Raw genomic sequence first — 10645 nt, 5'->3', positions numbered from 1 at the left:
GGGCGCAAAAGTGGAAGCGGCGCTTTGGTCGGGGATCCCACCAAAGTTTGACTCGGCGCTTCCTTCTGCATGCAGCCGCGATGAGGTCAAAGGTCAAACCTACTGTCACTTCCCGTTTGCTGGCGCTCGGTCGCGTGATGCGTTTGAAGCCAAAAAAAAAAAGCCCAATCCCAAAAACTTCCAGCGTGGACGGTTTTTATTTGCTTGCAAAAGGGAAGGCAAGAAAACCGGTTGGAATGAGGAAAAAGAGCAAGCGCAGGGAAAACAAAGGTCGGCGGTCGAAAGCGGGCGGGCGTCAGACGCAGTTGAAGTGGCCGTCCGCTTGTCTTCTTTTGCGACTTTGCTGCCGCTCAAAGAACTGACGGATGTCGTCGGAGGTCACGACCTAGGACGAGGGAAAGGTCACGTCAATGTCTGAGAGATGGCGCCAAAGCACTACGTTATTCTGAACACAATTCCTCAATTCACCGCAACGTTGTTCCTTGAGGGCAGGATGACGCTACAGCACCACCTCGAGCTAACTCGACCCCTTCAACTCACTTCAAAGTTCCTTAGCGCGAAAGCACGACGTTTGTCTCAGTGAAGCCGCTCACCTTCCCTTCAGTGGCAAACGTCTGCAGGAAGTCCTTGAGCTCACTCTTCATGTCGTTGTAGCCTGACAGGAAGCGCAACGGCGTCAGCGCGGTGCTGGGGCGGCGGCTGGACGGCGGCGGTCCGCGGGCTTTACCGTGGATGATCTCCAGCTGCTGGACGCGGTTGAGGCTGTCCAGCGCCGACATGAGCGGGTCGTGAGCCGGCGCGCTGCCTTCCTCGCGCTTGCCTTTGGTCTCGTAGGCCAGGACCGTGTCCGACTCGTCCGGCAGGAAGGAGAGCCCCGCCTCCGCCAGCCTCCCCTGAACACACGCCGAGACGGGTGAGCGCCCGCGGCCGGCCCGTCCGCCGACAGGAAGCGGCCCGGCTCGCTCGCACCTGACAGCCCTGGCAGCGGCACAGCTTGGAGCGCCACCCCGAAGGCCAAAAGACGGCTCCGCGCCGGAGCCGCTTGACGCCGGCGGCTTCCAGCTCCTTCAGTCTGCAAGCGGGCTCATCGCCATCCTCCGGACGAGCTCGTTTACAGCGCGGCTCGGCGGCCTCGTCCGCCTTGAACGGGGCGGGGCGCCGCGATAACGAGGACGTCACCTGGTCGGCCGCAACGGCCTCGGCGCACGCCTCCCGCCCCGTCTCCGACTCCACCGCACGACCTGGAACTGCATCGGAGGCGGGTCAGCCGGCCCGGGGGGGGCGTGTCCTCGCGATCCCCGAGGTCATCGGGCAATCGCGGGGACAGACGAGGCGAGGCGCTCACCTGCCAGCCGAGCGGCGTAACTCCACAAGAACTCGTTTGCGTTCATACACGACTCGCAGATCATCTCCTGCAGCTCGGCGCAATCTGGAACTTGGCAGCCCAGGTGCTGAACAGGCACACGCGCAAAACGCTTAGTACGGGGACGGTCCGAGCCGCCCATCCCGCACGTCTTCCCCAGACAGCAGGACGCATTTTGCAAAGCGACGTGACCCGCAACATCGGGACACGGCCACAAGGCTGCGCAAACGCTCCAAGATGTTTTGTCTGTGACGACCGGTTAAAGATAACAAATGGGGCTTTTAACAGATGTGCGCAAGCGGGTCCACGAGATCTCACCCGGCCGTGCAGCCAGTCCTCACACAACACGCACTGGATCATTTCGTCCTCAACCTGACGAGAGACGCAATGAGAAAGTCAGCAGATGTCTCTTTTGCGGGCGCAGGCGCATCGAGAGGGTCACCTGGTCTTCTGGGTCAGGGTACGGCCGGCGGCAAGTGCAATACTCGCCAAAGAAGTTGTGACCGTATTTATTCAGGCTGTTGACGTCATCCTTGTCCTGACGCAAAAAAAAAAAAAAAAGAAACGCGTGCACACACACACGATCAGGATGTCAGAGGACGAGTGTGCGTAGGGGGGATGCGGGGTGCCCCGTGACTCACATGAAAGAGTTTACATGGCGCGTCTGCAAACTTGCCGTTTCCGCAGTCACAGCGGAAGTTCCTGAAGAGAACATCGACATGGGCTTGATCGTTCGTCCATCACTGAGTGCGTTCAGGGTGGGTGAAGGTGAAAGGTGGTCACCTCTTGGTGTAGAGCTCAAACAGGTGGTGGCCTTCGTGACACTTGTAGGAACACGCCAAACACACGCCGGCTGCTTGACCTCCTTTCGGGGTGCACGTGTTGCACGCGTACAGGGCCTGACGCTTCACGTAGCCCTGCGCAAGCACACACCCAGAGACGCCATTTCTTATTTAATCTGTACTACAGGTCCAACAATTACTCGATTAATTGACTCTCAAATGAATTGACAACTATTTTGATCATCAATTAATGGTTGTTGAACTTCATATTATCCACATTTCAGTCTGTCAATAGTAATTCTCTGATTTCTGTCATGCTCCGTGGAAGCAGACTGGCTAACTCGGCGTTTTGTAAGTGTAAACCGCAGCCTTGGAAAGAGCCGCTTTGACTTGGGGAAACCAAAATTGATTATTTTTTTTTTGGCCATTTTGTGACGGATGTTGTTGACCAATCTTGGAAATAACATCCTATTTCAGGGAGTTGCTTCCTTGATGGGAAGTTTCCGGCGCTTACCCGAGGATAGGAGCAGTGGTCCGAGTCGCTTCCGGCCAACACGGCAGACGCTTCTTCTTCCAGCTCCTCGTCCTCCTGCAGTACGTCCACCAAAGACACAGTCTGCTCCTCGGACATCTTGGCCAGGCGCACCTTTTTCTCGGGAGGACAAGTAGATAAAAAGCTGACATTAAGAATCTGGCATGCACCGCAGTAGAACAAGAAGACTAAAAAAACAGCATCTACCCGTACATCTCCTGAACAAGGATCACAACCTGTCACCCAAACCGCAATATTTTTCCATCATCCTGAATATAACATCAAGTTGCACTCCCACTGAAGAGGATCGAAAAAAATCAGTCCAGTCGTATTTACAACTGAATGCAACATGCACGCTAAACTGGAGGTGACGCTAGTTAGTTAGCCTCCTGATGAATAACCAAGCTGCCTGTGCAGAATGCCAAATACAGACTAACACTGGCCAAAATAAAAATGGTCTTACCGGTGGAAGTCTTGTGTTCGAAATCTCAGTGGGGCAACAGTGCAAAGAAATCGCTCATTATTTGTCCGGCGACATTCGCGCACGCTACGACTTTGCTCTCTCACGCTGTAACTACCGCCATAGACTTTGTCAGAAATAGATACGCTTCGATGGCGACCGCCATATTAGATGTGTCAACGCTGCGTTTATACGCGGACTGTGCAACATGTTTATATTTATATACATGTTTTGCAAACATGATTGAAGTAACAACATTAACTTGGTATTCGGAATGAATATCAAGCATTTTCTGCTTAATAGTCGTTCAGGGTGGAATCTATGAAAGTCTTATTTCTATTACTGGCCAATTTCCGACGACAACATCCGGTTTACTTCCGCAATTTAATTTGGCGCTACACTGAGGTTAAAGTTAAACCGCTGGTGAGGAGAGTAATAAACTGTAAAAAAATAAACATTTGATTTGTAACGAGTGACAACTCTAAAGACAGATGTTTGCTATTTTATGTACTTAATATATTACATTTTTTGCAGGTCAAGCACTCTGTGCGTGAGCGCAGTAAACATGGCGGCGTCAACACTTACTCTTTCAGCGGAGTTGAAATTCAGAGACGGTCGAGCTCACAAAGTGGACAAAATCAACGTTGCAGTGGACAACACGCTCACGTCCTTGATCGCGGCGATTCACAAAATGGGTGAGAACGTCTCGCAGCTTCTCAACGAGCTCGTGGACAAGGAAAGACTCGCCGGGGACTTCGCAGCAGGTGAGCACTAATAATAATAATAATAATCTCAGCCTCTTCTCGTTTTCACAGGCATTGTCTTTTAATGGTGTTGCCTTCCATCCCTATTTCTGGTCCGTGTTGTCGTGCTAAAAGAGCAGCATTTATTCTGTCAATTTGTTAGGACACCAGCCCCACCTAGTGTACAAGGCGGCAACAACAAGTGACAAGAAGCTTAAAACAATTGTACATTTAGGGAATGTTGGGACAGATTGAATGCTAAAACTGCAAATAATGCTGATTATGCATGTTGCCAAATTGTCGCTCTGCTGCAGATGACGAAGACGGCAGTGAAGACGAGGACAGCGACGATGACGAGGCAGAAAATCAGTCCAAGTCGGAGCTTCAACCACCTGCGAAAAAACACAAAACGTGAAAGTCCAGCCGTATACCTATAACAATTTTGAACAATATTTTCCTATATTGTACATTGTATATTTCAAACACTGGCCGAATAAATACATTTGATACCATTGGAAGACTCTTATGTGGAAATGCCTTCTAAATTCAAGTGCAATACACTGTTTCACCTTTGTGGGGCGTTTGACTTCTTGAGGAAGAAAAGCGAGCTGAGAAGAAGCACGTGACCCACTGAACATTGACAGTCGTCCACACGCACTAAAGCATGACCCGCACAGATGAGGAGTGTGCGAGTGAAGGGGGGTTGGCTGTGGCGCTGGAGGCTTGTTGGGTTGGGGGTGTGTGGGAGGGGGTTATCATTTGTGCCAGATGGTTAAGCAATTACAGGCATGATCATGGGGTGAAAGGTCAAGCGCAGGCTTTAAATGAACTTAATGGATATGGTAAAGACATGATGGTGAAATGGAATGACCTCGGTTTCTCATTTTGATGGGGGGGGGGGTCCTTCTTGGCACTATATTCCCACTTATTTGAGAAATTTGCTGGGTTGTTTAAAAAAATAAATTTTCAGGGAGGGTCCTACAGTAGGCCTTTTGGGATGTTGTGGTGGCCCTGCTGAATATCATGTTCAAGGCATTCTTAAAAGAAGGATTTGAAAATGATCAGTGACGTCGGGTCGATTTAAGTGGATACAACTCAAAAAGCTTGAATATTAAAAAATCTGCTCCTATTTATTAATGAAATTTGCACCGGCCCGTTCGGGCCGCCATCTGTAAACTTCGGGGGGGGGGGGCTACTTGGTCCCGTTGTGGCACCATGTAGAATCTAGCAAAAATATTTTGATTTGTATAGATCAAATTTTCGGTCAATGCAATTATTATGAGTGTTGGTTGCAGATTTTCCCTCTTCCCTTGCCAGACGGTCTCTCGGCCTCATGAACAGCAGGGCTCGACTCTCATGGATGCTCACAATCGTTGCGGAGTTGGTGATTAATGGATGACGTGTGTCGCCTCTCCAACGGAATTCTCCTTGCCGCGTCTTGCTGGACTTTTGCATTGGAAGCCTCGCGAAATGAGTTGAAACGGGAAAGCCAAAAGATTTCCCCTTTCATAATGGAGCTCCTGATCGGGACGCTAACGACCCGTGACGTGAGGACATCGGCGGGGTTGGTACCTCAGCAGCACCGTTTCGCGCTCCAACGCCGACTGGCCGACGGCGCTGAAGTGGCTCCGCCTCCAGAGGTGCGGCGTCTTGCCTGCATGACATCACTGCGGCGAGCCCGTCACCTCATCAAACCTGAAGGTGGTCTGTTGTTTGGCGCCGCCAATGCGCTCGTGCAGTTTTTGGTGACTACCGGGGGCGCAGCGCCTTATTTTGGTGATAAGGGCGTAATAAGACGATAATAACGGGCTGGGGGCGGGGAACAGTTGCCTACCGCGGGGTCCCGTCACTGGCGATCGAGGGGGGTGACTGGGATCTTATCAGCGTTTTGCAGAGGGTTGCGCGACTGCCTGACTTTGATTGCAAAAAGACGACGCTTTTATCAGCGAGACCCACGCGCCACTTTTCTTCACCTGACCGGAGCATCCCTGCCACCAATGTCCCTTTCAATGGTCCTCTGCATGGTGCCAAAACCAGGACAGGGACCGGAGTGGGAAATAGACAGCCTACGTCCCGTCACGAGGAGCCAGCAGATCGGAAACCGTTCGGCCGGCAGTGACCTTCAGGTGAGACGGGAAGCGCTTCCACCAAGTGTGCTGCTCTCGTTGTGCGCGCTTGCGTGGTTGCCGGGGCGACGGCCGGGAATCGGCCCTCGCGAAGCGCGGCGGTCGCGCGCAGGTGAGGGCGATGCAGCTTTCACATTTGGATGTCCCTCCTGAGGGACATCTAAATACTCACGATGGGGCGCCCCCCCCCTGAGGGCCCCCGTCACGCTCACACGCTTTCTCGCATTTGTTCACATTCTCTTGTTTCGGCAGTCTCTTTCATCCTTTGGCCTCGATGTTCTGAGAGACTCTTACGTTTGCCCAAATTTGGGGTACTATTGCATTCTCAGCTCTCACGCACTCTTACAGTCTTCGGCTCACGCTCACATTTGTTGTGTCCGCCCCCCTTTTCAGGAATCGTCCGTCGCGGGGCCAGGGAGGTCGCAGCGATGCCGTCGGCCGCCGCGCAGATCCTCGCGTTCGTCCTGGCGCTGCTGGGCACGGTCGGCGCCACGGTGGCAACGCTGCTGCCCAACTGGCAGGTGAGCATCAGGGTGTGGTCCAGCATGGTGGCCCCCATGTGGCAAACGCGGGGCCTGTGGATGGACTGCGTGTGGTACGGGACCGGCGTCTTCAGCTGCACCACCACCAACTCCTCGCCGGTGCCGCCCCCCTACATGCAGACCACCCGGGCCGCTATGGTCCTGTCGTGCGCGCTGGCTGTCTTCGGGTTGGGCCTGGCCTCTGTCGGGCTGCGGTGCACCCGGTGGGGGGGCGGCCACCGAGCCAAGGGTCGCACGTCTGTGGCGGCGGGGGGCTGCTTTGTCCTGGCCGGTGCCCTGTGCCTGGGTCCCGCTTCCTGGTTCACCTCAGAGGTGCTGGCCACCTTCATGAGCGCCCAGCAACCCGACGGTAGCAAATACCAGCCCGGGGGGGCACTCTGCGTTACCTTCATCTCTGCCGGCTTCCTCTTGGTAGGAGGCGTCATCTTTTGTCTGTCCTGTCCGGGTTCGGCTTTGCCGGACTACCCGACGCCCACGGAGCTTGATGGGCTCGCCCTGGCCCGGCTGCAGCGGTGCCTCCCGCAGGCGCGACGCGATAGCCGGGAAAAAACTTTGGTTGGCGTTGATGCCCCCGAGGTGGAGAAGACGTATGCGTCGCCCTCCAGGTGGCCCCCTAAGGAGGTGAAGGATAATTACAGCCGGCAGGAATACGTCTGAGCCCACCGGCTTGATGTGAATGAGAAAGTGGCCTTTTAAGTCCAAAGTGGTCCCGATCCGGAGAGCATGCATGCCAACTCCGCTCCGTCTTTTCCTGCCGGCACAGAAGGGCACAGGCGAGGCAGCGCAGCGTGGAGGACAATAATCATGCTCTTTGCTTTCCATTATCTTCAGAACACGCCTCGGTGCGCGCACGTGCGTGCACGCACAGCTGTATGAGGTCACCGAACGTAATGAAGGATCTCTTTTGACCTTCAGTCAGCCTCAATCAAATTGTCTCTCGACCAGCAAAAGGATCTCTTGACATTTATATTTGAAAGGGCCTGTCGCTTTACTTCCTTGTTGAATGAAATAAATTCCTAGCTTGGCGTCATCTGTGTTTCTTATTTTCGATGGATCGTATGCTGGCCACACAGGACAACTGCATCAAACAAGTCCATGATATTCAATACGAGGTTCATATGAGCAACAAAGAAATTCACGTCTGCATGTTTCAAAGATAAGTTTGACGATCTGGAACAATCCCTGTCAATAACACCAACGTCTTTCCAACAAGTCGTGTTTCGACAAGGACAAATTATGTCACTTGTGCCAATCATGTGTATGAGCTTCGTTTTTAACTCGAGTACTATACAAATGCCAATAACAGCGAGTGGAGGGCGGCTATCATTCCTGTTTGGGACAGCGACAATTTAATTCTGACGAGGAATTCCACTTAAAAAGATCGACAACCTTGTTTCCTTGGAAGGTTCAAATGTGTCTGTTAGACTGGAAATCGCAGTTGAATGTTTTGTAACAAGATATTGGCGCACTTTTGGAAGACTAACTTCAATTTTGCCGCTGAATGGGGGTTGAGTGACGTGAGAGGGAGTGTACATTCTGATTGGTCGTTCAGCCGCGTACCTTTTAAAGAGATAGCACAGCTGCCCTCCTATTGGTCCGAAGAGTGCCGCGCGCCAAGGTTTCAAGAAAAGGCTCAGCAACCGCCTGGCAAGAGTCACTCAGCCGGCCGCTCGCTTCGATTTGCTTTGCGTCTTCGTGACTCTTCTTTCAGTTGAACTCCTTTGCGGTCGTCCACTGTCGTGCGTGCGTGCGAAAATGCAGTCTGTTCGAGCGCCCCTTTCCGCCTCCAAGGAGAACAAGCTGAGCGCGGACGTCGTCAGGATGTCGCTGGACAAAGAAAACACGGTGAGCGAGCGATAAGCGAATAAGTGGCCAAATATTCCGAGTTGGGTTTGCTCAAGTCTCGTTTTGTGTCTGGCAGCCCCCGAGCCTGAACACGGCGCGCATCTTGGCGTCGAAAACTGCGCGCAAAATCTTCGCCGAGACGCCGGTAAGTGACGTCACAGGTCAGCCAACTCGGCTTTCCGCGGTTTGGTTTTCGGTTACTGTCGTCAACGTTGTTGTTGTTTACCGGCAACTCATCCCGCAAGCCAACGCGGAGTTCGTTGGCTTGCGGGATGAGTGCTTGTGGGAAGACTGCTTCTTTTCCCCGCCATGCCGCCGCATGAATGAGATGGCGACCGTGAGCGATGTGCGTTTGTGTTCCAGCTCAAAGACGTGAAGAAGAACGGGAGCAGGGAGGTGGAGCCTCTGCTGAAGGACAACCCGCGCCGCTTTGTCATCTTCCCCATCCAGTACCACGACATCTGGCGCATGTACAAGAAGGCCGAGGCGTCTTTCTGGACCGCCGAGGAGGTTCGCCCGCACCCGTGCTCTCGCCCGTCCGCACGTGCGCGTGGTGTGCTAACGTGTGCTCGTGCAGGTGGATCTGTCCAAGGACACGCAGCACTGGGAAGTTCTGAAAGAAGACGAGAAGTTTTTCATCTCTCACGTGTTGGCCTTCTTCGCGGCCAGCGACGGCATCGTCAACGAAAACCTGGTGAGACGCGCGGCCGAATTGTTTGCTCAACTGCCGGTGAAGCGGGCGAAAACGCTCACGCGCGGTGCTGCTGTGCGTCCACCAGGTGGAGCGCTTCACGCAGGAAGTTCAGGTGACGGAGGCGCGCTGCTTCTACGGCTTCCAAATCGCCATGGAGAACATCCACTCGGAGATGTACAGCCTCCTCATCGACACCTACATCAAAGACCCCAAAGAGAGGTCAGCCGACGATGATGCGTTGGCGCGTGGCGCGGCGCTCTGACGCCGTGTTTGAACCTTTTAGAGAATACCTGTTCAACGCCATCGAGACGATGCCGTGTGTCAAGAAGAAGGCCGACTGGGCGCTCAACTGGATCGGCAACAAGAACGCCCCCTACGGTAAAGAGCCGGGAGCTCCCCGTCTCGTCTGCCGACCGCTCGTGCGGTGATTGATGGACGAGTTGCACCTGTCCCGCCTCCAGGGGAGCGCGTGGTGGCTTTCGCCGCCGTGGAGGGCATCTTCTTCTCCGGCTCCTTCGCCGCCATCTTCTGGCTGAAGAAACGCGGCCTGATGCCCGGACTCACCTTCTCCAACGAGCTCATCAGCAGGGACGAGGTCGGGGCCCGTCGTCATCGCCGCCGCCGGCGTGTCTTCCATGTTCGCGCCTCGAGCCCGCGATTGACGCGCTGCTGTGTTTTCAGGGTCTCCACTGCGACTTTGCCTGTCTGATGTTCAAGCACCTGGTCAACAAGCCGTCCGCGGACACGGTGACGTCCATCATCAGGAACGCCGTGGAGATCGAGCAGGTGAGCGCCGGCCGCCTCCGTCCCTCTCCGCGCCTGACGGGCGGACCCCGCTGTTTCAGGAGTTCCTGACGCAGGCGCTGCCCGTCAAGCTGATCGGGATGAACTGCGAGCTGATGAAGCGCTATATCGAGTTTGTGGCCGACCGCCTCATGATGGAGCTCGGCTTCTCCAAGGTAAGCCGACGGGCGGGGGAGAGGACCGGGGAGGGATCGGGGGCGGCCGTCGTGATGAGAAGCGCAGGGGTCCAGACCTCAGCCGACAATGGGGGCTGAGCGCCGTCGCCCGCGTCACGCCGCGGGGCACGTGGCCCGGCGGCGGGCGGCTGGGCGGCGACGCGACACAGACGCCCGACTGACCGGTCGCCGGGCCTTCGCAAACGCTTCCGCCGTCCCGTCCGTCCGTCTCACGGCCGTTTGCGGCTTTGCGTAGCTGTTCTGCGTGGAGAACCCGTTTGACTTCATGGAGAACATCTCGCTGGAGGGCAAGACCAACTTCTTCGAGAAGCGCGTCGGCGAGTACCAGAGGATGGGCGTCATGGCCACCAACAGCGACAACACCTTCACGCTGGACGCCGACTTCTGAGCCCCAACGCTCCCCGGCAGCAGCGCAGAAACCCCGTGCAGTTATTCCATCTTCTGCCAATGAGGCCGGAGATAAATTGTACAGTTGATGTCAATTTGTTTTTATGAATTTTTATGCAGATTTTAGTGCTTGTACATTGTGTATTAAACATCCTATTTTTACACGTTTTATTTGTATTTGGATAAAGTAT

General features: G+C 54.4%; 4 protein-coding genes across 6 annotated transcripts; 3 read left to right on the top strand and 1 right to left on the bottom strand.

Annotated features, from left to right (window-relative positions):
- Positions 1-178: 178 nt before the first annotated feature.
- On the bottom strand, positions 179-3868 carry ubr7 (ubiquitin protein ligase E3 component n-recognin 7). Of its 3 annotated transcripts, none has more exons than XM_086100475.1 (11): positions 3723-3868; positions 2660-2797; positions 2147-2280; positions 2005-2065; positions 1806-1901; positions 1682-1735; positions 1346-1451; positions 970-1247; positions 728-893; positions 594-655; positions 179-385 (listed from the first exon to the last, which is right to left on the bottom strand). In XM_086100475.1, exons 2-11 carry the CDS (start codon positions 2774-2776, stop codon positions 296-298), a joined length of 1164 nt encoding a protein of 387 aa, XP_085956601.1. In that variant the 5' UTR covers positions 2777-2797; positions 3723-3868; the 3' UTR covers positions 179-295. The 3 variants fall into 3 exon arrangements, with proteins under 3 accessions (XP_085956601.1, XP_085956600.1, XP_085956599.1); XM_086100474.1 differs by lacking the exon at positions 3723-3868 and adding an exon at positions 3141-3674; XM_086100473.1 differs by lacking the exon at positions 3723-3868 and adding an exon at positions 3141-3674 and having other exon boundaries at positions 2660-2791.
- LOC147187406 (uncharacterized) lies at positions 3703-4392 on the top strand. Its single transcript, XM_086100476.1, has 2 exons — positions 3703-3901; positions 4195-4392. The coding sequence occupies exons 1-2, from the start codon at positions 3703-3705 to the stop codon at positions 4293-4295; spliced, it is 300 nt and encodes a 99-aa protein (XP_085956602.1). The 3' UTR covers positions 4296-4392.
- A 2042-nt stretch (positions 4393-6434) lies between these two features.
- On the top strand, positions 6435-7412 carry LOC147187405 (claudin-20-like). The gene has a single exon (XM_086100881.1). The coding sequence runs from the start codon at positions 6435-6437 to the stop codon at positions 7203-7205; it is 771 nt and encodes a 256-aa protein (XP_085957007.1). The 3' UTR covers positions 7206-7412.
- A 756-nt stretch (positions 7413-8168) lies between these two features.
- LOC147187404 (ribonucleoside-diphosphate reductase subunit M2-like) lies at positions 8169-10616 on the top strand. Its single transcript, XM_086100880.1, has 10 exons — positions 8169-8393; positions 8470-8538; positions 8757-8903; positions 8971-9087; positions 9173-9306; positions 9371-9465; positions 9549-9682; positions 9769-9873; positions 9933-10046; positions 10303-10616. Exons 1-10 carry the CDS (start codon positions 8304-8306, stop codon positions 10453-10455), a joined length of 1158 nt encoding a protein of 385 aa, XP_085957006.1. The 5' UTR covers positions 8169-8303; the 3' UTR covers positions 10456-10616.
- The last annotated feature ends 29 nt before the right edge of the window (positions 10617-10645 follow it).

This window comes from Hippocampus guttulatus, chromosome 20 (genome assembly GCF_054856545.1).
Source record: "Hippocampus guttulatus isolate MCC_2025c chromosome 20, RoL_Hgut_1.0, whole genome shotgun sequence".
NCBI lineage: Eukaryota > Metazoa > Chordata > Actinopteri > Syngnathiformes > Syngnathidae > Hippocampus > Hippocampus guttulatus.
This window is presented reverse-complemented; position numbering and strand designations above follow the sequence as displayed.

Coding starts and splice junctions, on each gene's coding strand:
- LOC147187405 (XM_086100881.1), top strand. CDS start 6,435: ATGCCGTCGGCCGCCGCGCAGATCCTCGCGTTCGTCCTGGCGCTGCTG.
- LOC147187406 (XM_086100476.1), top strand. CDS start 3,703: ATGGCGGCGTCAACACTTACTCTTTCAGCGGAGTTGAAATTCAGAGAC. Junction 3,902..4,194: donor CGCCGGGGACTTCGCAGCAG/GTGAGCACTAAT, acceptor GCTCTGCTGCAG/ATGACGAAGACGGCAGTGAA.
- LOC147187404 (XM_086100880.1), top strand. CDS start 8,304: ATGCAGTCTGTTCGAGCGCCCCTTTCCGCCTCCAAGGAGAACAAGCTG. Junction 8,539..8,756: donor AAATCTTCGCCGAGACGCCG/GTAAGTGACGTC, acceptor TTTGTGTTCCAG/CTCAAAGACGTGAAGAAGAA. Junction 8,904..8,970: donor CTTTCTGGACCGCCGAGGAG/GTTCGCCCGCAC, acceptor GTGCTCGTGCAG/GTGGATCTGTCCAAGGACAC.
- ubr7 (XM_086100475.1), bottom strand. CDS start 2,776: ATGTCCGAGGAGCAGACTGTGTCTTTGGTGGACGTACTGCAGGAGGAC. Junction 894..969: donor GCCGCTGCCAGGGCTGTCAG/GTGCGAGCGAGC, acceptor GCGTGTGTTCAG/GGGAGGCTGGCGGAGGCGGG. Junction 386..593: donor CGTTTGCCACTGAAGGGAAG/GTGAGCGGCTTC, acceptor CCCTCGTCCTAG/GTCGTGACCTCCGACGACAT.